The sequence below is a fragment of the Juglans microcarpa x Juglans regia genome, chromosome 4D, assembly GCF_004785595.1.
Source record: "Juglans microcarpa x Juglans regia isolate MS1-56 chromosome 4D, Jm3101_v1.0, whole genome shotgun sequence".
In the NCBI taxonomy this organism is placed as follows: Eukaryota; Viridiplantae; Streptophyta; class Magnoliopsida; order Fagales; family Juglandaceae; genus Juglans; species Juglans microcarpa x Juglans regia.
This window is the reverse complement of record NC_054600.1, coordinates 18,913,302-18,935,415: the sequence shown is the minus strand read 5'-3', so window position 1 is coordinate 18,935,415 and position 22,114 is coordinate 18,913,302. Positions and strand designations below refer to the sequence as shown.

The 22,114-nt window shown below is 36.7% G+C and overlaps 2 protein-coding genes across 4 annotated transcripts; one reads left to right on the top strand and one right to left on the bottom strand.

Moving 5' to 3' along the window:
* LOC121260552 (protein indeterminate-domain 12-like) lies at positions 1-4,391 on the top strand. Of its 2 annotated transcripts, none has more exons than XM_041162477.1 (3): positions 1-1,193; positions 1,273-1,678; positions 3,333-4,391. In XM_041162477.1, exons 1-3 carry the CDS (start codon positions 1,028-1,030, stop codon positions 4,162-4,164), a joined length of 1,404 nt encoding a protein of 467 aa, XP_041018411.1. In that variant the 5' UTR covers positions 1-1,027; the 3' UTR covers positions 4,165-4,391. The 2 variants fall into 2 exon arrangements, with proteins under 2 accessions (XP_041018411.1, XP_041018412.1); XM_041162478.1 differs by having other exon boundaries at positions 2-1,193; positions 1,282-1,678.
* Positions 4,392-8,190: 3,799 nt separating this feature from the next.
* Positions 8,191-19,952, bottom strand: LOC121260630. 2 transcript variants are annotated; one of them, XR_005939759.1, is made up of 16 exons: positions 19,787-19,952; positions 19,589-19,666; positions 18,997-19,080; positions 18,778-18,894; positions 18,515-18,583; positions 18,279-18,405; positions 15,848-15,920; positions 15,552-15,668; positions 14,101-14,229; positions 13,961-13,979; positions 13,666-13,750; positions 13,151-13,479; positions 10,174-10,289; positions 9,995-10,088; positions 8,966-9,092; positions 8,191-8,607 (listed from the first exon to the last, which is right to left on the bottom strand). XR_005939759.1 is itself a non-coding variant. In XM_041162569.1 (15 exons), the coding sequence occupies exons 1-15, from the start codon at positions 19,874-19,876 to the stop codon at positions 9,024-9,026; spliced, it is 1,596 nt and encodes a 531-aa protein (XP_041018503.1). In that variant the 5' UTR covers positions 19,877-19,952; the 3' UTR covers positions 8,861-9,023. The 2 variants fall into 2 exon arrangements, 1 of the variants encoding a protein (XP_041018503.1); XM_041162569.1 differs by lacking the exon at positions 8,191-8,607 and having other exon boundaries at positions 8,861-9,092.
* Positions 19,953-22,114: the final 2,162 nt, after the last annotated feature.

The window sequence follows — 22,114 nt, the reverse complement described above, 5'->3', positions numbered from 1 at the left end:
CTTTGCCTTTACCGCCTCCCATATGCTGCATGCTTTTTAAGCTTCGCACTCTCCTAAGCCTTCTTGTAAGCAATCCTTCCTTTTAATATGATTCCATGATCCAAATTGAGGGCCTTTTGAGATTTGGGTGTTTTATTACAGGAGCAAAAGAAAAGACAGAAAGTGCTAACATCAGTCTCAAAGGAAAAGAAATCGAAAAAGAAAAATAAGGCGAAATTTTGCTGATTCAAGTGGGTTGGGATTCTTCCAAGTCTTTTCTTATAGGCAGCCTCATCTCTCTCTCTCTCCCCTTCACGGTTTTCCAAGTCTTTTTTATTTTTGGCTTCCCATCCTTTTTCTTAGGTTGATTTCTTTTCGTTTTTCATTTTTTCCAATTTGCCACCCACACCTTAAGTCTGCCATTGTAATCATCACCCTCTGTACTCTGCCATCTACCACACCGGCCAGCTACTGATTTTTTTTCTATTCATTTTCTGTCCTTTCTTATATACATATATAGAGAGAGAAAGGATAAGGAAATTGGGCTATTGGGTTGGGAAGGTGTTTTAAGGAAAACCGGTCTTATTGTCTGTTCTTCCCATGTTATACTGCATGGTGAAAATCTCTTGATGGCTTTAAGATAGAGAGAGTGAGACCGGAAAGAGATATATTTGAATCGGTGCTGCAGAGTTACTCAGGCAAGTAATCCATGGCCTAGATAGCGACTTGGGGAATAACCCGTCGTCATCATCAACATCATCATTCTCTTCACGAGAGTAATTTTGCTTTTGCCAAACCAATGAATGATGCCTTTCTGTGGCTATATGTTACTGCCACATGTTCTCTTCAACGAGCTTAATTAGTTATGTCCAAAGCTGGGATTATTATCTACTCCTGGGATGGTCTTTTTAAGTCTGTTCATAGGTGTAAAAGTGGGTAACTTGGAAGAAAGGATAAACTAGTGGAAGATTTTCAAACAAACAAATTAAGAGATCGGATTATCGGGATTTTTCTTGTTTCTCTCTTTTGGAGTTTTCGTCGAAGGCACATGTTTCCCGCAGCTATGTCAAATTCAACTTCTTTGTCTGAAGAAGCTAGTGTTTCTTCTGGTACTAGAGTTCAGGAGTTTGGTGGGTTAAATCCAGTGCTTTCAACTATTTCTCCACAGCAGCCACAAAAGATCAAGAAAAAGAGAAGCCTGCCTGGAAACCCAGGTAAGATCTTTTTTCATGTCTCCTCAATTTTGCAACTAGATTTGTCTTATGTTCCTTTTAGGCTTATAAGTGTTTGAAGGTGTTTCAGACCCAGATGCTGAAGTGATTGCGTTATCCCCCAAAACCCTACTGGCCACCAATAGATTTGTATGTGAGATCTGCAACAAGGGTTTTCAGAGGGATCAGAACCTTCAGCTTCACAGGAGAGGCCATAACCTTCCATGGAAGCTAAAGCAAAGAAACAGCAAAGAAATCAGGAAGAGAGCTTATGTTTGCCCTGAGCCTTCATGTGTTCACCACCATCCTTCGAGGGCTCTCGGTGATCTTACTGGAATTAAGAAGCACTATTGCAGGAAACATGGGGAGAAGAAGTGGAAGTGTGAGAAATGCTCAAAGATCTATGCAGTTCAATCAGATTGGAAGGCTCACTCTAAAACCTGTGGGACAAGAGAATATAGATGTGATTGCGGAACCCTTTTCTCCAGGTATACTTATAATTTATTTCACTCTCTCACATTGTGATGTTTTCCTTTTGGTCTCTGTGATCGATGCTTTCTTATCTATCATTCATCACTTTGGACTGCCATAGGACTCGCAAAAATTGATCAACAATTTGAAGGACAGTCTTCATCCTATATATTCTATTTTAGTTCTCAGAGGGGTTTTTTTTTTGTTTGTTTTTATTAGACTAGAATGGTAAGTCCTGCAGGGAATATTTGTGGAGCTTAAATGCAGTGGCAGCTTGCATGAAAGTGGAGACTACTTAATACAAGTGTCTGTTGCTGGTGACCATTAGAAAGGGAAACTGATAGCAATATTTTTTAAATCTGAACAATCTAAGTCTAAGTTAATATATGAAAAGAACAAAAAAAAAGGTAAAACCTAACGGAAGAATGCATGGAAACACTTTTGTTTTTACATACTGTATCGTCTGTGATTCAATAGCAAACTTTGTTTTTTCTCATATATATATTTCATGATATCTTCAATTTTGTTTTTGAGTAATGGAAAAGAGAAAATCTCAGGATTATTCATTTCCGGTCATGTGAATACTTACTTTTGGTACTCTGTAACGGAGTGACTGCAGTCTCAAAAATAATGATTGAGGTCTTCTCTTATCGAGAAAAAGTTGCAAAATTAATTACTTTTGGGGTTTCATGGCCGAGAAAATCCGTGACGATTTTTTTTTTCCATGAAGCATGCAATTAATGACTTGCTGCACACTGAATCTCTGAGCTTTCGTCATTATGAAGACTGATAAATCTGCAGAAATGCCTGATTGGTGATTTGCTTTCTTATTTTTTTTCTTTTATCACTTGGTACAAGGGGCTACATGAATTGCATATCCTTGTTTCATTCATGTGCTCTAGTTTCAGAGCACTTCTGCGGCTCTGCCACCGTGGTTTTCCAAATCCTAGCGTTATCCATGCCCATTTTGCATGTGTGTGTGTATATATATATATATAAACATATCAATCAATCGTCATGCATCTCTCTCTCTCTAGCTTTGACCTCAAAGGTAATCGTTTCGCTCCTTTATAATGTTCTGTAAGCTTTTTGACCTGTGATCAGTCTTTGTTAGATGCAATCCGCATGCACGAGTTCTTAGCCTCTCATCTTTTTCTTTTTATTTTTCTTTTAACCGCGGAGATAAACTAGGGAAAGAGACAAGACATATTTGCATCATCAACGTTAGGGTGTAATTATGCAACATTCCTTCTCATGTGAGGATACAAGGAACTAAAGACGCTATTCCTTCTCATTGACATTCTTAGACCTGTCAACGGTAAAGCAAAAACATTATTGTACCATGCATAGAGATGAAAACCTACTATCTTCATTCCATTTTATACTCAAGAAACAAGAAAAACAAAACAGTCTCGGTTCCAGTTCATGATAATTTGAGAGTAAAAGTGAAAAAGAAAGCATAGAATAACTTAGAATTACGTAAATATGAATCCGTAACAGATTTATCAAACTCTCTACTTATCAGCAATACCATAACCACTCAAGATCAGCTCTCAAAGGACACCACATCAATATTGTTTCTCTTAATTATTTACTATGATCATCTATAAACATATATATATATATTTCCTTCTGAATTTCTCTCTAATTTTCATATTGTGAATACTGCAGGAAGGACAGCTTCATTACCCATCGAGCGTTTTGTGATGCATTGGCTGAAGAAAGTGCAAGAATCTCAGCAAACCAATTAGCCACCACAAATAACCCAACAGTCCAACCTCTGATCTTCCCCTTTCCGACGTCCCAACACTTCCCAACCCCACCACAAACCCACATCTCCCTCACTCCCTGGGATCCAGCTCAAAACCCTAACCCCAGTTCCACCCACAACCCAGTTCAAATCAAGCCTGAAGCTCACTATTTCCAAATGCCACAGCATTTCTCATCGCAGCAAACTTTCTTCCAAGAGCCACAATCACAGCAGGGACATCACCACCACCACAAGGCCTTGATAACCTCACCCTTCCAAACCCTCCATGTGACTAGTACCACCCAAACCACGTCAAACTCTGCCACGTCAGCCCACCTCTCAGCTACTGCACTCCTCCAAAAGGCTGCAACCTTTGGTGCAGCAGCCAGTGCAGCCCAACAGGCTCAGTCGGTGGGCCACATGACTCACTTAAACAACATGGGCGAGTTTGGAACAGAGTCGACTCATCAGATGAGCCCAGTACTGAGTCACATGTCGACCGAGTACATGGGTGGATTCACGTCGGGAGACCTTTCCCCGTGGCAGAAGACTGACAGTCGTCTGACAAGGGACTTTCTGGGTCTGACAGATGGCAATGGTACTGCTGGTACTGAAGTACTCGGACATGTGCCGGGTGGTCATGTTAACGTTAGCGTTAATGTTAAAGACATGCTAAGATTCACGAGAGGTGTAGATCAGTTCCAAAGTTTCGGATTCTCAGAGCCTGCCTCGGAAACGTGGGGGGATTGTTGAGGCGAAATACCCTTGCAAAATTAGCCCCCCCACCCTCTAATTAATTTCTCTGCATATCCCTAAAAGCAAGCAGTTTCGATCGTTTTTGTGCCCATTTGCATGCGTACGTACGTACGTTTTCATTTCATTTCCTAAATGTTTGTTGTTCGTAGCACTGTTCTTTTTAAAAGGATCGGAGTATGCCTACCCATTTAGTCCTTATATATAAAATTTAACATTCTACATTAATTAGTTTTAATTAATATTAATTGAAGTCAGCTAATTTTGCCATTAGCATGCAATTTCCCTGATCTGCACGTTGATTCTTTCATTTTCTTTCCGGCCAGTACTCTCGTAACTCGTTCCATACGTGTCTCTTTCTTTCTTTCTTTCTTTCTTTTGGCTCTTATATATATATATATATATATATATATTGCCGTCCAGCCTCCCTGCTGCACACTAACAGGCTATTTTTTGTTTTTTAGTTTTTAATAAAAAAAAAAAATAGGCTATTTTGGACTTGGTGTCCATAGTAGCAGAGTTCTATATTCCTCCTATCTAGGATGACGGAGGGGCTAGTGCTTCTCTTCTTTAGAAGAATGATCATTTAGTTCTTTTTTACAAAACGCTATCTCTGTTTAGAAAGAATTTTATAGAAATTAAAACAATATCGTCATAAATAAATTTATGTGCTGGGTACTTAGAGTAGATGCATAGTTTGACTTGTAATTTCGGTTTATGGAATGAAACGAAATTTATTTCAAATAAAAAAAAAAAAAAAGGACATGCATTTTTTGTCACGTAGTTGCAGAAAAATGTCACGTAGTTACAGACCAACAGGCCAGGATCAGGAGGTTTAATTTGATCGAATTAAAACATTTTAATACTTCATTTTCTCCTAACGACCTATATATATATAATATATATTTAATTTTCTGGGTTCAGAATTTAATTTTTTATAAACCCCCGCCCCCACCCTAAAGAAAGAAGTACTATAGAAGAAGAAAAAGTTGTAACGCCCACCCCTCCAGCTTTTTCTTTGGTTCTTCATGAGTACTTATAATGGTGTTGTTAATGGCAGCTAACTAGCTTGTTCATATAACATGCCAAAATCATTCAAAGAATACACCAATTGGCAATAGGGTAGACGTAGTACTGGTGATCAGTACCATGCACCCTACATTTACTTGATAGTCAAGATACTGTACTGTGTTTGTTTTTTAGATTAATCTGATGCTTATAAATTAATCGATCGGTACCAATTAAACTTGCCCTAGCAGTTGTGCACGCCCATCATGACTATCCTTCGTTGCCTAATGATCAATTAATTAACAGGATACATGTGAGGACAATATCGTACGTGTCAGTCCAAATGAAGGAATTATTAGGTTGATCCCAACTATTTCCCATCATTTTCGAGGCTGCAGAAAGCTTTAATTTTCATGCATCGGTCCCTTTTGATAGGTCGACTTCGGTAGTACTACAACTAGGAACTGGTACGTATTAATACTATTATTGATATTCAAAGTTTAATTTGTCAGTACGACAAATTAATGGCGTTCGTTAAATAAACTTCGATGTTGGATGGCAATTAAGAGACGTGACGAGAGAATGATCCACAGCTACTCATTATTATAATAGGAGGTTATAACGTCTTATAATATGATCGATCGATTGCAACATTAATTATACATGACTCGTTACAGAACGAGACATGATGCATGATGCACCACCGGCCACTAGCTTACAAAGAATATATAATATATATATATATATACACACTCGTATGTATGTGCTTGAATTGGACGGACATCTTGCTAAAATTGGAGTAAATCAATTTTTTTTTTTTTTTTTAATTCCATGATTTCTAAATCATATATTTTTGCTTAATTTCGTTGTTCTTAACCCCCTATGTTGGTTGCACTTTCTCTCCGTAGTAATTTCCTTTGCCTCAAAGATTAAGCAATATATATATAATTAGTGCGATCGAGATAATGATCAAGTCGGTAAAGGGCCATACCAGCTTAGAGTGTAGTCTTATGATGATAATCATCGTCTTATGAATTAAATGCATGCCCTTCAACCAACCAAACCTGGAACAAATGAAAGTGACAGCTAGGCTAGGCTAGGCTAGGCTACAATTTTGATTAATTAATTATACTGAGACTAGTACTACTACTGCATGCAATTAATGAAGGTGCATGCATTCGGCCTCTGATTAATTATTATAAGCTAGAAAATTCGATTCAATTGTTCATGATGAATGGCGTATATATTTCTCAGTTCGGTTAGTTTTTTCCACACGTAATAGTATTATTGTCTTCCAGATAAAAAAATAAATTAATGCTGACTTCGCGCCAACAAATGACATAAATCTAGAACAACTTCAGTTTCATTAATTGGGCTTTGTTATTATTAATGCAAAATGCTTTACCTATGAAGAGTATATTAACTTTTATTATAAAATAAATCTAATATATTATATAAAATTATGTATATTAGTTTATTTTTATAAATTCTCTTTGTAACTGTAATACTTCTCTTAATACATTCCTCTTGAAAATAAAATTTCTAGCACTGGGTAACGATGGCATGAAAGATAAGAAAATTTAGAAACATGTTGAATAAATGCAAATCGTCTAAAAAACTTCCAAATGATCTTTCTACATACGTGGGTCCCTTGAGTTGCCAGAAAAGAACTAAAAAATAATAATAAAAAAAAAAAAAAAAAGCTTTAACACACATGCATAGACTGAAATTAACCTCCAAAAATACCAAACGGGGAAAAAAGTAAAAGGTCGAGACAATGTTTTTGAATGAATCTTCTTGAAACCCTTCATTTTCAATACCAAGAATGATGACTAGGAGAGTGGAAAAGTAGGACATGCATGCAGTAGATCGATAGTCACTTGGGAAATTTCGAGCAAATTCATGCTTTTAATTCCTCCTCACATTGAATACAATGATTAATTGAAGGACTAAAAAGAATGATCAAATTCCAAGAAATTCTTTTCCTCGCTGCTTTATTTGGACGTACTATAAGAGGATATTGGATAATTCTAAAGAAGTTTAGCCTTTTTCTAAAGGAGTTGGTATATATATATATATATATAGATCATGTAGAGGCTGTAAAACCTGCTGTAAGCGTGAGTGAAAAGGCACTAAGTTGATGGATCGATGGAGTATGTGTATTTGCGCTCTGGGTGTGATGGTGGTCCGGCACACACTAGTGCTAAAACAAAGGGGGGAAAAGAAAAGAAAAGAAAAGAAAAGAAGGGAAAAGGAAAGAAAAGAAGGGAAAAGACGAGAAAATAATTGGGAACATTAATGTCAACGGTTATGAAAAAGATGCTTGATACAACTTTGAAAGTTTGAATGACGATTTTTAATTTCCTTGATGACTAAGCCCTTTATAAATTTCTGTGCACGTTCCCATATCTCAGCCTTTGGTTGGCAGCTGCAGCTTAACAATGTACAAGAACCCCACATAGCTAGCTCCGACCTTGAGAGACAATAAAATTTTAGTTTTCTTTTTGTATTGTTGGTAAAGTAGTTACTGTCACCGAACCCACAATGGAGAATAAGATAAGGTGCATTAATTAGTTGTTTTATGCGCTTTTTTTCTTACATCCAATTATTAGGGTTCAGATCCATATAAGGTTTAGGCCTAAGTTGAACCTAAAAGGGTCTGATTTTGTACATAGTGATCACCCAAAGAGGAATTCCTCAAGTAGTTTTATGTACATCTAGATCTTTTGAAGACTATCCAAAATAAAGGAATGGGGCATGCAGCAGGCAAGGTTCCTTGCCACTACAACTAAGTTTATTCACAGTATGAGAGAGAGAGAGAGAGAGAGAGAGAGAGAGAGGACCTTGGGATTAATGAAAGGAAGGTTGGTTGTTATGGTATATCCAAGCTTTTAGAAAGTATAAAGTGGCAGGATTTAGGTACAATACATGCCATTTGCCTAGTAAAAAAGACTGCCTCTTTTTATCTTCCTCTGCTGCACTACCAGACAAACCAAAAGCTTCTCTTCTATTCCCTTTCCCTCCCACCCTCTTCCTCTCCCAAGAACACTTTCATATGTCATCTTCCCCGTCAGGGAATCTCAATTCATGAAACCTTCCCTTTTGCCTCGTTCTCCCTTCCAACCCTAATAATTACCAAACCTTCTTTTTCATGCTTTTCTCCCCCTTTTTCTTTTCCCCTTCAGTCTCAAATCCCCATACAGAACTCTCTTTAGCCTTTACCACAAACTTCAAGAGAGGATTACCACATAATAACACATTAAACAAACACAGGTAGATTTTCACAAAGTTACTAATTATTAATAGCCTTTTCCATCACAAACTCCATACTTCTAGCCATAACCCAAGGGTGTCTAATTTTGAACGAGGCCACTGGCAATGTGTAATGGGTCCACCACCAATTTCTCCTCATTGTAGCCTTCTCTCCTTAAACATCTGCAAAGCCCATTGTTTAAGGCAATTTAAGTCCCCTCAAACAAGTTATGGCTCCCCAAGGATTTGAAATAAACAATAAAAGGTGTGAATTTAGTTCGTAAATACAGCAACATGTTTGCACCATTTCAATAAAGATTTTATGCAACTTGCATTTGCACATGCCTTCTATCTGAATTACCTTAAGTTATTTTAACTATGAACTTCTCTTTAAATATGTAGAGTATTCATGGACCATGTTGTTGATTTCAAGGAGTTGCATTGCAAGAGATGCGCAGCACTGCTCAAAGTAATGGTCCATAATATACAGAACTGTGGACTACTCCCATCAAAAGTTACCAATTCGTACAAAAAGCTTCACCTGTGAACATGAATGAGATGCTCTCCTGAGTTACTGGCCGGGAAAGTTGTTACAAGAATCATTTAATCCCTGACTTTGGTCCATCTAAGTTTACCCCCATATATTTATCCAACACGTTCTTGAATGCCTGCAACATAAAACAGCGAAAACAAAGATTTACAAAGAATGCAACCATCACAATGCATCATTGCTCCTCTAGACTTGGTATATCCTGGACAATCATTCGAACTGCTGTTAGGTTCTAAATTTTGGATATTTCATGGGCAATGTCAGGAAGATCTTGTAGGCAGCCTGCCCATCATGCATTGGTCCTCATAAATGGGAAAAAAAAAAGTTAAAGACAATCCTTTTGCAGGTAAAGCAATTGGTATGCATGTCCACTGAAATGATAACTATGTCTACTGTCTACTGGGAAAATGTAAATAACAAAAGGGAGAGAGAATGTAATGTGGATAAGACATTCCGTGCCCAGAAAAGATAAAGACTTCAATTCAAGTAAAGAGGATGTTGTCAAAGTTGAACTGGAACACAAAACTACAATGAGCCTGTACAACAAGAAGTTAACAGGAAAATTTATACATGACAAAAAATAGCACAATTTAAACTCCAAAGGTCACAGACAGAATCTACAAAACCCACCAGGAAAAGTTCTGAGGGGAGGAACTTGATGTTAAATGCTTGAAGAGATTTAAAACAATGAACATTTTTTAATCTCTATGCATGTGGTGAAAGACAGATTCAGCACTGTTCCCTACCTACTTCATCCAAGTGAACCCTATTTCTTGAACTAGATAAACTCAACAAAGGGACCCTTGGTTCCGGCATGCAGCCAAAACTGTAAATATTTCGACCTTCCAGGAGAACCATGTCCAACACCAGATTCCCACCAAAATACAGTGTTTTCATCCATTGGGACACGCTGCTAGAGTAAACAATGTGCAGGTGTATTTCATCACAATTGAAAGAACAAAATGACAATATTATAAAATGGGATAATCCTAATCTACAAAAACAAGAGCTCAACATTACCTGGAGGGCAAATGACTCTTTGCCATTTAGAATGGCGTCCATTGCAGTAAACTGATCATCAAATGCACCATAAAAGGCCTGGTAGAATTTATTCCTGAGATCATAAAGATGAAATAGCCAATCAAAACCAACGCAAATCCTTTAATTTTTTATGCAGGGTAAGTGAAATTAGTAAATACCGATCTTCCTCAGAGATCTGTTGATCCATCTCATCAAATTTCCGTGTAAGAACTTCTGCCCCCACCGGTGAAAGCATATGAAGTATTAGAGCCTCTAAAGTTCTTGGGAAGTTGTGCTGATGAAAAATGAAATGTATTTAGTTTGACGTACTTGCAGGTGGAATAACTCTAACGTTTTGAGTGCTGAATGTACACAAGTATACAAGAGATTCCCATAAAGAAATCACAATTTAAAACATATGGGATCTACAAAATCAGAATAAGAAAAACAATTAGCCCCATCAATTCCACTTAGCCATTCTTACAAAGATCACAAAAAATCATATGAAATCTCAACAATGATATTCTTTAGTGCCATCAAAAGTATGATAGTTCCTTCTCTCCCTGTAATCCACGGAAGGCACAGAGAAGCAATCCAAATAAAACTATAATTATGCCAATCAAACAATCTTTTCCAGCTAAAATATTCGTGAACCACCTTTCTAAGCATCAACCATTTAACCTCAAAGACGGGAAAAAGGGACCACAATTTTCTTGCTAAAGACAATTGTAACAAACAGACGGTCAACAAATTCTCTTTACTTTTCCACAGGCAATACCAATTTACAGTAATGACAATTCAATTTGAGATTACCCAAATGATACCAATCATAATAATTACATTTAGTTAACAATTTCATTTTGGAATAATTTTTTAAAGAAATTTCCTAAAAATTTTCTGCACCAAATACTCTCTTAAAGAAATTTCTCCCTATTTAGAACCTCTTAAAGCTTCAAAATAAGCTTTTCCCAATTCTGACCAGTTATATATACCAGGAACGCTATTTTCTATTACACCTCAGTTTCCATCTAATACAATCAGCTTCACTAGCCAACAAAGTACTAGAATACAACATGACCAAAAGAGAATCAACAAGTTCCAACTCTAAATCATAAAAACCTCAAACAAACCTGAGATTCCAAATGCAAAGCCCAATAATGCACATCAGATCCAAAAAGTGGACAGCATCCTTATTCTCAACAATTAAAAACAAATCAAGGCATGGTTCCTTTAAATCTCAATCCCCATATCAGACATTTTGTCAAAACCAGATCTGCCTTCCATTTCCTAACTTAAAAGAAACAAAACCAAAGAACCTATCTTAACTAGAGTTAATACTTCTCCAAAGATACCCATGGGGCCTCTAAACCTCTTGAGAAGTCTATATCTACCCCACACCTCTCCCTATTTACACTAAAGTGCCATTACCAATTTACCCGATAGAGCTAGGTTAAAAGTATTCAACTTCCTCACACTCAACACCCTATACATCATAGAAGAGTACACCCTATTCCATTCCACCGAGTGGAACTTAATTCTTCATTTGACACACAATAAAAGGTCCTGCTGGAGCTTCTCCACCAATTACCAACATGGGCAAGAATGGCGAATAGAGAAAATAAGTGGGGAGACTACACAAAGTATTCATAGGGAGTGTGAGCCAGTCAACTTTTAAGTAGCTTAATTTTATTTCATCTATCCAATCTTTTCTTCATTCTTTCCAAAACCGAACTGCATTCCATAGTAAAAGTACCAAGGGAAAACCAAAATAGCTCATTGTAAAGATCCCACCTTACAACACAATAATTCTATGAACTCCACAACTTCAATCCCCAACTAGCACTAATTCATTCATCCCAAATTAACATTTAAACCTGACAATCTATAGACCTTATATGCAAACATGCCAAAGCATCACAAAGAGAGGAGAGAGAAGAGAGAGAGAGATGCAATCATCTGCAACAAAGAGATGAGAAACGATCTTAATGCAAGCTTGATGATTATAAAAGATATAAAGATGAGAAACAATCAATTAACCTTTGGAATAATGCCTTATGCCCCCCCCCCCCCCCCCCCCCCCGGGCAAAAAAAAAAAAAACCTCCTGGAAACCAAATAAACAGCCACCCACAGAAGCTCTCAGCAGCGGTTGACAAAAGGTCTCCATAACAAGAATAAAAAAGGAGAGAAAAGCTTTAAAAATTAATCAGAAATAGTTATCATCAAACGGCCCAAGATAAGAGGGAGCTTATTTGGATTGCAGTCTCTGAAGTCCTTAATCGATGATATATTAGACTATAGAGCTGCAGCAGCAGCAGCAGCAGCAGCCCTCCTACAACTTACAATTCGAAACCAAGACAAGCTTTAACACATGACAGCTGAACAATGTGCACTCAAAACCCCTATCCCAAAAGGAAATGAAAGAATCTATTCACAAGATTGCTTTTGGTGATGGGGTCAAATTCCTTCCAACTTTACTTGTAATATCTATTACTACAAATTTAAAGCAATTGCAAAGTCAATGTGATAAGCAGAGTGATTGGAGCTATTTCTTTTAGTTAGGGACTTTTTTTATAAGTAAAACGAGATTTTATTAATCCAAGTAATTAGGCAATGCCCGAGTACACAGGAAGTATACAAGAAAGAGCCTAATTACAAACTAGGCGCTATGGAAAGTAGCATAAAATTCATTAAGACTCGTTCCATTCAATACAATAGATGAAGCCCAAAGCAACAATGTATGGAAAAAAAAGGCCCTAAAACCATCTGGAATTAGGGATTAATAGAAATTGCATTGGTCCAAAAATTAAGAATTAAATATTTTCAAAATATTTCCAGAAAGAAATGATAGGGTACAAAAATATAAAGCAAGCAAGGAATTGGAGAGCAAAATCACCTAATTCCCTCACTTTCGTTAACACTATGTTTGCCACATGGGCAGGCATACTGAAGGGAATGAGATAACTCGCTCACCAAATTTTCTTTAGTACTAGTCCAGCAACAACTTACATAAAAGGACCCATTTAGATTCAATAAAACTTTCCTATACCTATTGAGTATAATTAATTAAGATGACACCTTTAAGTGCCAAACTCGTATGAATACGAAATCCAGTGATCTTTTAAAAAAATACAAGCTTCATAAGAGTACAAACTCACCGCCATATTAAGAAATACATGCTGCAGCACACTTGATTCAAGGGTCCAAAGAATTTTAGCAACCCGATCATCTTCCAAATGAAATAAATTTGCTGTCACAACTTTCTTGTTTTCACCTTTCACTCCGGAATCAGAATCATTTACTGAAGTGGATTGTGCTGGTTGACACTGATCAGAAACCTTAACATGGTCATGAACCAGAGAAACAAGTTCATGAAGCACCTGGAGAGCAACAGGTTCCAGCTCATGCAGCATATTCCCATGCTGCAGTTCTTTCCCTTTCAAAATTGTCTTCTCAAACGCCTGATCCAATTCATTCTCAAGATGATCTGGTTATTAAATATCAAAACCATGATGTAAGTAACAGTAGAAAACTACCAGCATAGAAATGAATAGCAAATTCCTTCTTTCTTCTATTGACATAAAAAGGAAAAGAAGAAAAGAAATACTAGAACGCAAATAGGGCAAAAAATCTAAACATATTGAAAGATTCAACAGGCTTAAAAGAAACCGACCTACTTTTCCATTGCTGGGCAGCTTGGTTAATTGCCTCTTTATTTTCCCCATTCCAGTAGAAGGCATCTTACTTAGCACATGGTCCTGTCCTAATTACACATGACCAAACATATAAGCACTCACTAATATCCTCCTTATTTTTAACCATTTTTAACAAAAATAAATCATTTAAAAAAAAAGAGGAATCATGACAGAAAAAAGGATTGTTTATTCCCCCCCCCCCCCCCCCCCCCTTCTCCAAAAAACGTTATTTGCAAAATGTATCCGGCATAACATATGTAAATGAGTACGCACCATCTCTTTGTCTGTCAATCTTCAATTCACAACGTTAATTCAATGAGCAAATGACGCATGAAATCAACACAGCTAAAGTTAGCTTACTGTACTAGCACTGCTTAAGTGACATATTTGGAAAGAATCTATACTACAAGTACCTTCTCAATATTCTGCGCAAATAATATGCATCCATATGTTCTGAGTCTTCTGACATGCGAGACATCATGTTTGACTGCCACCAAAAGTTAATAGCAATGGTCAAATCATCACTATCTACTTGGTGGAACCTGTTACAAACAGGAAAAAAAAAAATCACCTAACCTGAAGATTCACATTAAACAAAAACCAATATATTATAATAATGAGTAAATGCTATAATGGTCTAAAATAAGACATATGAACAAGAACAAAAAGAACTAACAAACTACACTAGTAATGTACCAAAAAGTGCCATAAGTGGGAATAAAACAAACAGGCATTTCAGGAACATAAAAGTTGTGTCATTGAACACCGAGATCGCATTTATGCCTTCACTCAACCGCATCACCAAGTTAGGGCGTAAAAGTTACATATAAGTCACTGATGGCCTAAAAGTTTCTAGCACATCATTTAGTGCATAACTAAACAATATAAACGGATACAGTTGCAGTAAATACTTAGTTGATATATTTTAATGATGCTCTGCAACAATTTTTCCAGTGGAGCTGTAAAAGAAAATAGTTCACTATAGGCTTTAACAACCCAATAGTTTGCTCTCAGAACATTAATTATGTTCATGGAAAACTCTTTAGGAAATTATTTCTGAACTGTGTTGATTACAAAACACAAAATATTAGGCGGAAATAATACTTTGGAATTAGTGTGCATTCTGTGATCTATGGAACTATTTTTTTTTTCTTATTGAACTGTTTGGATTCATGATAGTATTCATAAAAAAACAATAATCAAGATGATGACGATGATGACAATTTAAATGAAAACTTAAACATAGTAGTAAAAGTAATTATTAGTGATTTAGTTAGAACACCAACATAAATAAAGACAGCACAGGCAACAACTGGAACAAAAATAGTGCGGCCAAGGAACAAACTATATCCGTGCAGAGAAAATCATTGAGAGCAATAGTTCAGAATGCACCATCAAATGCTATCACAATTGAAGATAATATAGTTGTAGGTGGAGATAAATAAAATGAAATACGTTTTCAACGAAAGAGCCCCATGATAACATGGTGTGACAGAAGCAGATGAATGAGTGATCCATGTAAATGACACAAGCATGGGTCAGATTTTGCCATGCAGCATTTCCCAATGATTCATTAACAGAGATACTAGTAAGATTCAGATTTTTCCTTCCGTTTACAACAACCATGCATAATTGCACAACTATCCAAATTTGAAGGTTATGATTGGAATGAGAAAAAAATAACTCATAAGCACACAAACAGTCATAAAAAAAAAAGCAGAACATGCAAGAGAGGTGGATAGAGAGAGTGAGCCCAGCCTACTAAACTTGAACAGAGTTGATATCATACATGATGGGAAAAAAGGAGAGAAGGCTTCTAACAAAGACAGCGTTATTATAGATAGATTTCAATGTAAAACCTTACCAGCCTTCAGGAATGAAAAGTGCATCACCTGCATGAAGAACAACCCTCTGCGAGTACTCCATGGAGCATTTTGCTCTCGGATAAATTGAAAAATCAGGATTTTCTAAACCAACAGAACTGCAAGATGTACAAAATATTTTTTAAAAAGAATATAGGCCAGACTACACAAAAGTTAAAATCTGAAAATCATCTATGCCATCAAGAAAAAGGAGGTCTTCAATTTTATGTTTTTAGATCTCAGGCTTATAAAAAAACAAAGAATTAATTTTCCGTTACCAATATAGAAAGTAGCATACCTATGATTTGAGGCCTCCCCATATATTGGCTTTGGGTATAACATGGGGCTAGAAGAAGGAGGCCATAAGATAACTGCAAAGCATAGAATTTCCACAAAAATATAAACAACGTGAACGCAGTGAAGTCTCTAATCTAGCAGCCAAACAAGATACAATGCAGAACAAGTTCATTCAGAACATGTAGAAATAAAAGCGAAATATCAAATTATATAGTTCTAGTCTTAGCCTGAATATAAATAAAGCAGTCTCATCTAATCCTAGAGACTTAATGTTATTGGTCAAGCATTGGCTGGGTATTATACACCAAACCTTGACATGTCACAATCGAATTAAATAATTGATAGACCAAAATCCCAGCAGATCTACTCTTTTCTTTTGACAGGCATTTGAGTAGATTTGACAAATGTCTTCCCATAAAAGCCAGACATGAAATGGAACCATCTAAGTGAAAGAAATCTATTGTCAACCTTCAGAATTGTCTGGTGGAGGAGACCCTAGATGATACTCTTATCTTTTGAGAAGCTGATCGAAATCAGATTCGAGCACTGAAGGCCTTGCTCTTTTGTTTTAAAGCAGCATCTGGTTTGAAAGTGAACTTTGACAAATCAGAGATGGTGTCCATTGGAGGTGTTCTTAACCTACGACAGTTGGCCAACACGTTGGGGTGTAAGATAGCCTCACTCCCCATGACTTACCTGGGCCTTCCGTTGGGGGCTCCTTTGAGAGCGTCTTCTATATGGGACACAATGGTTAAGAAAGTAGAGCGGAGACAGGCGGGATGGAAAATGATGTATTTGTCAAAGGTGGTAGGATTACGTTGATAAAAAGTACTTTATCTAACTTACCAACATATTTTTTATCCTTGTTTCCTATACCTGCAAATGTGGCGTTTCGAATTGAGAAACTTCAACGTGATTTCTTGTGGAGTGGAGTGGGGGAGGAGTTCAAGTTTCACCTAGTAAAGTGGGAGACGATATGCCGCCCTATTTCTAATGGTGGTTTGGACATCAGAAGTATGAGGACGTTTAATCGGGCGTTACTTGGCAAATGGCTGTGGAGATATCATAAGGAAATAGAAGCCCTGTGGAAATTGGTGATTGAGTGCAAATATGGGAATTTATGAGGGGGATGGTGCACTAACGAAGTAAGGGGGCGTATGGTGTGGGTTTGTGGAAACATATTCGAAGAGGATGGGAGGTCTTGAGTAGACACACTAGATTTCTTCTGGGAGAGGGCTCTAGGATTAAATTCTGGAGAGATATTTGGTGTGGTAATAGTACTCTACAAGAGAGATTCCCCTCACTGTTCAATATTGCTAGTGCTAAAGATGTATCAGTGGCGGAAGTTATGGAGATATCCGGGGAGCAAATCTGTTGGAACATCACCTTTAGTAGAGCGGCACAAGACTGGGAAATGAGCAGCTTTGCAGATTTTTACAGCCTTCTGTACTCTATATTACTAAGCACTCAACAGGAAGACTTAGTGTGGTGGATACCAGATAGTAAAGGGGTATTCTCGGTTCGCTCTTTTTACAAGACTCTCACACAAGAACCCCAAACTCAATTTCTACGGAGAAGGCTTTGGAGACATAAGGCGCCTCCCAAAGCAACGTTTTTTGTATAGACAGCTTTGTTGGGAAAGATTCTCACAATTTACAACTTGAGGAAACGGAGTATAATCATTGTAGATTGGTGTTGCATGTGTAGAGAAGGGGGAGAGTCTGTAAAGCATCTCCTATTATATTGTGAGACCGCTCGAGTATTATGGAATGAGGTGTTCAGTAGATTAGACTTGTCTTGGGCTATGCCGGAGATAGTGGTGGCATTGCTGGCCAGCTGGACAAATTTAAGAGGCATGCAACAGATTAAAGCCATATGGAAGATGATCCCTTTATGCATTATGTGGTGTCTATGGCAGAAACGTAATGACAGGACATTTGAAGACAAGGAGAGATCGCAAGAGGAGCTCAAAGTTTTTTTCTTTAGAACACTTTGTAATTGGGCCATTGTTGTTGATTTCAATGGCATGGACCTACATGATTTTCTTGTCTATAATGTGCTTGCGTAGCTTAAGGCATTTTTTCAGTTCTAGAACTATGTATATGGCTGTGCCTATTCTTTGATTAATAAAATTTGTTTACTTATCAAAAAAAAAAAAGAATTGTCTAGATAGAGTCACAGACACTGAACTATTGCGTAGAATAAATTGTTGCGACCACTGCACCAGTTGAGTTTCACATATGTTGAAGCTAATGTGAACTTCTGTTTTGAAAAAAACTAATGCCATCATGGTTTTACAACTAAAAAAACAGCTTTATTGTAAAAAGATGCAAAGAAAATCCCCACCCCCCTCTCTCTTTCATTTTTAGTGATAATTACAGCATTCCCTCTGCAAGCACACATCAATAAGGAAACCAAAAGAATTCCTTCACCTTGTTTGCAGCCAGCAACTATGCATAGAAGGTTGTGGTGAGGATCATAGTGAGTACTTGATCTAGAGTTAGCATTGTTCATCCACAGGTTGATAGAAGCAATTACTCTCCTCTCCAAAAATACAGGCTGCAGAATTCCACCAATGTTAATTAGAAAAATAAAATTTGTGAAAAGACTCCTTTGGGGAGAGCAATAGAAATAGACAACAGAGAACCGTGGAAAGAAATATACTAACCACTTCAATATCTTCCCTCAGAGATGCCAACTGAACCCTTTCCTCATTGTCAGCATTCATAATCGGTACCTGAATTACATGTCCTCAAATACTGATTCCATACTTCTTATTCTATTACCTCCATCAAAAAATTGAACAAGGGAAGCAAAGTATAACCTAAAAACAGCCAAGGTATGGCCCCAACAGCAATATAAAAAGAAATAACTAATTTTATTGTAAAATCAACAGAAATATCAATTATACTAAAGCCTTGAGTTTCGAACCTGCGCTAAATAGATTTGTTCAGAAGCATCTTCTTTAGGCTCGCTGTCAGTACCACAATCTGTCTTTTGCTTCCGTTGCTTACAATAATCAATGAAGGTAGAAAACGGTAATGGAACCTAGAAAAAGAAAAAGAAAGAAAGCAATTGGAGCTAGTATTAGCCATAAGAGAGAGCAATTCAAAGCTCCAGAATGTTTACAAAACTATACAGAATGATTACCCTCTCGTGACTTCTCAGATCACCATAAAAGACAGGCGCGGATCTTGTTAGCATTGCCTCCACAGTACACGACCCTACCCATTCCTATATCCCCATTAAAGCAAAGTAAAAAGTAATTAATTCGATATATATAATCAGAAAATCAATTACAGCAAAAGCAATGTCTGGAACGATCTTTGTAGCTAACTCCAAAAGCATATGACCATAGTTTAAATGGGATGCAAAGGCTAAACCTTTTATGGCATCATTTAAATATGTTAGCCCCTGTCCTCATACAATGAATGATAGATAGTGGGCAAGCAAACAAGCGCAAGCGCACATGTTAACAACAATCTTATTTTATTGAATTTCTCAGTTCTCGAAGCATTATTACATATAGTTATAGCCATCATTGGACATGTTTCGATAACTTGAAAGGAATTATTTGAAATCCAGGGAATTTTCGGTTTTCAGAGTAATTTTCTCGCTTCTGAAAGCAAAATAACGCGGTGATTTAAGCTTTTAAAAAGCAAGAACATCTCTTACAAAATCCAAATCAAACAGCACCTACGCAAGCCGGTCTTACAATCAATAAAACAGAGCTGGAAGAAACCTGCAAATAGTCGAGGCCACCATTCGATGGATTCCACTTAGCCAAGGCTTTCCAGTCCTTGATGCATCCAGTAAATACCTTCAAATATTTTTTTTGAAGAGAGAGACAGAGACAGAGAGACAGAGAAGGAACCAGAGAGTGAGTAATATTTTCCTGATAAACGAAGAGAGAATCATAAGTCGGGAGTGAGAATCATACAGCAGGAACATTTCGGGATTCGGTGAGAGACTCGAATTCAATGGATGAAGGAAGATTTTCGAGTCTTTGGACTCGAAGGGACACATCCATTTTCTCGGTGATGTACGGACGAAGCTCCCACAAGGGAACAACCGAACAAGGGCTTCGGTTTTTGTTGAACCTCGAATCAGAGACTTTACCGCTGGGCGTATAGCTGCTTCAAATTTTTTTGTTTTTTGTGATTTTTTTTAAATATATTTTTAACCTCTTTAATTATTAAAAAAATAATAAAAATATATAATTTCACTAATAATTATTTTTTAATTATTAAATAAAAATAAATAAAATTCATGAACGTTAGAATTAATAGAGCAAACTCATGAGATCATTTAAGGCCTCGTTTGTTTTTACAGATAAGATGAGATAAATTTAGATTAAAGTTAAAAGTTGAATAAAATATTGTTATATATATTTTTTAATAATATTTTAGTTTGGAGATTTGAAAATTTTGAATTGTTTTATTTTATTTTGTATGAGAATTTGAAAAAACTGTAATAATTAGATGAGATGAGTTGAGAATAGTTATGAAAACTATAGGTGAGCGGGGCCCGTAGCCCCGCCCCCCATCCTCCAGATGCGGACGGGATGCAGGGCGGGGGTGGCCCCGTCCGCATCTGGCACCCCCAATGGAGGCGAGGGTGGGATGAGGGTTATCCCCATCTTGCAAATACCCCGCCCCACCCCGCTGTCCATATATATATATATATATAATATATATTAATTAAAAGGAAAAACTCTGGCATCAAAAATATACCTATTGATATTTTATTATATGTAAATGTTGTTGTTGACCTTCGGTTTAAGGTGGATGGCATGGTATATGGATTGAGAATTATGTACGAGCAAGCATGGATGAAGCATATTGCAGCAAGGGTTAGAGAAACTCTTGTTAGATTATTTGATGAGTTTACCATCTTGCTGGTGGTAATATTGCGACACCTAGACCTACCTCCCACCAGTTCCAGAAGTCGGGGTTGGGAAAAGACATAGATTGAACTAGGGTGAGAGGTTGGAGCAGAACCCCTTAGTCCAGTGTTCTACATAGGCTCAGTTAGAGATAGACAGATACTTAGCAACGAAGCTTCAACCATTTGCATGAGACTTTGATATATTAGGTTGATGGAAGGTGAATGTCGTGAAGTATCCCATCTTTGGAGAGATAGCCCGCAGTATTTTAGTCATCCCTATTAGCACCGTAGCCTTAAAGTTGGCATTTAGCACCAGAGAGTGCGTATTGGATTCATTCTGAAGTTCATTAGCTTCTACCACTATAGAGGCTTTGATTTGCATGCAAAATTGGATCACGGGGACTCCAATTCATGTTCTGAATGTTCTTGACTATGAGAAAGCCGACGTCAAGGATGAGAGTAGTGATCAGCCTGGATCTGGTAATCGTGGGACTTGAATTTCATTTTCTTATTTTTATTTATTTATTTTCATTTAATCGGTATTAATTTCAAATTTAATTATTGTAGTGATACATGAGACGCGTCTACAGCTACCTTCATTGCAGTATGATTTTTTTATGTATTTGACCCACCATTGTCATAGTTTGCACAATTTGTCCCTTAATTGTTTTTGCATTTATAATTTTATATAATATTTTAGTATATAATTATTTTGTTTGTATGTTTTTTAGCTTTTATATTCTCAATATACATATGCCGAATCCTGATTTTAAAGACCTAATGATCTATGCTCATCTTCATCCCAATGACTCAATCTGATCTTGGTTACTATTTTAATATTTTGTATTTGAAATTTTTGTTTCATGTTTATAACTTTATAATTCTAATTTGTTTTATTTTTAACTTATTAATATTGCAGGTTTTATGATCTCAATTCTCACAGTTTCACAACAGTCGACACAGCTCAGTGAACTCACCGCCATCCCAAATTGATCAAATTTGAAATGTTATAATTTTGTTAATTTACAATTAATTGTAATGTTGTTACAATCGTTAATAGTACAATTTGTAATATTTACTATTTTTAGTTGAATTTGTAATATTGTAATAGTTTATTAGTTCTCTTAACTTATATAATTATAATAGTTTACTGCCTTAGTGATGATTGTTAGTTAATACTTAATATTATTAGTTGAAACTTAGTATATAGTTGCTAGTTTCTATCTATATAATTTTTTTTTTCAGTTTTTAAATATATTTATTTTTGTAGTTAAATTATGGGCCTAAAATGATCTAAAAACATGTTTGAATGTATTTTTGAGCCATTTTAAGCCCAATGAGAGGGTAGGGAAAAACTAATGGAGCTTCACCCCGCACCTCG

What these genes read in the sequence shown, in the direction of transcription:
- LOC121260552 (XM_041162477.1), top strand. Translation starts at nt 1,028, where the DNA reads ATGTTTCCCGCAGCTATGTCAAATTCAACTTCTTTGTCTGAAGAAGCT. An exon ending in AAGCCTGCCTGGAAACCCAG is followed by an intron (nt 1,194 to 1,272) that starts GTAAGATCTTTT and finishes AAGTGTTTGAAG; the next exon opens with GTGTTTCAGACCCAGATGCT. An exon ending in TGCGGAACCCTTTTCTCCAG is followed by an intron (nt 1,679 to 3,332) that starts GTATACTTATAA and finishes TGAATACTGCAG; the next exon opens with GAAGGACAGCTTCATTACCC.
- LOC121260630 (XM_041162569.1), bottom strand. Translation starts at nt 19,876, where the DNA reads ATGGATGTGTCCCTTCGAGTCCAAAGACTCGAAAATCTTCCTTCATCC. An exon ending in ATCTGAGAAGTCACGAGAGG is followed by an intron (nt 18,895 to 18,996) that starts GTAATCATTCTG and finishes TTCTTTTTCTAG; the next exon opens with GTTCCATTACCGTTTTCTAC. An exon ending in GGGGAGGCCTCAAATCATAG is followed by an intron (nt 15,669 to 15,847) that starts GTATGCTACTTT and finishes TACATCTTGCAG; the next exon opens with TTCTGTTGGTTTAGAAAATC.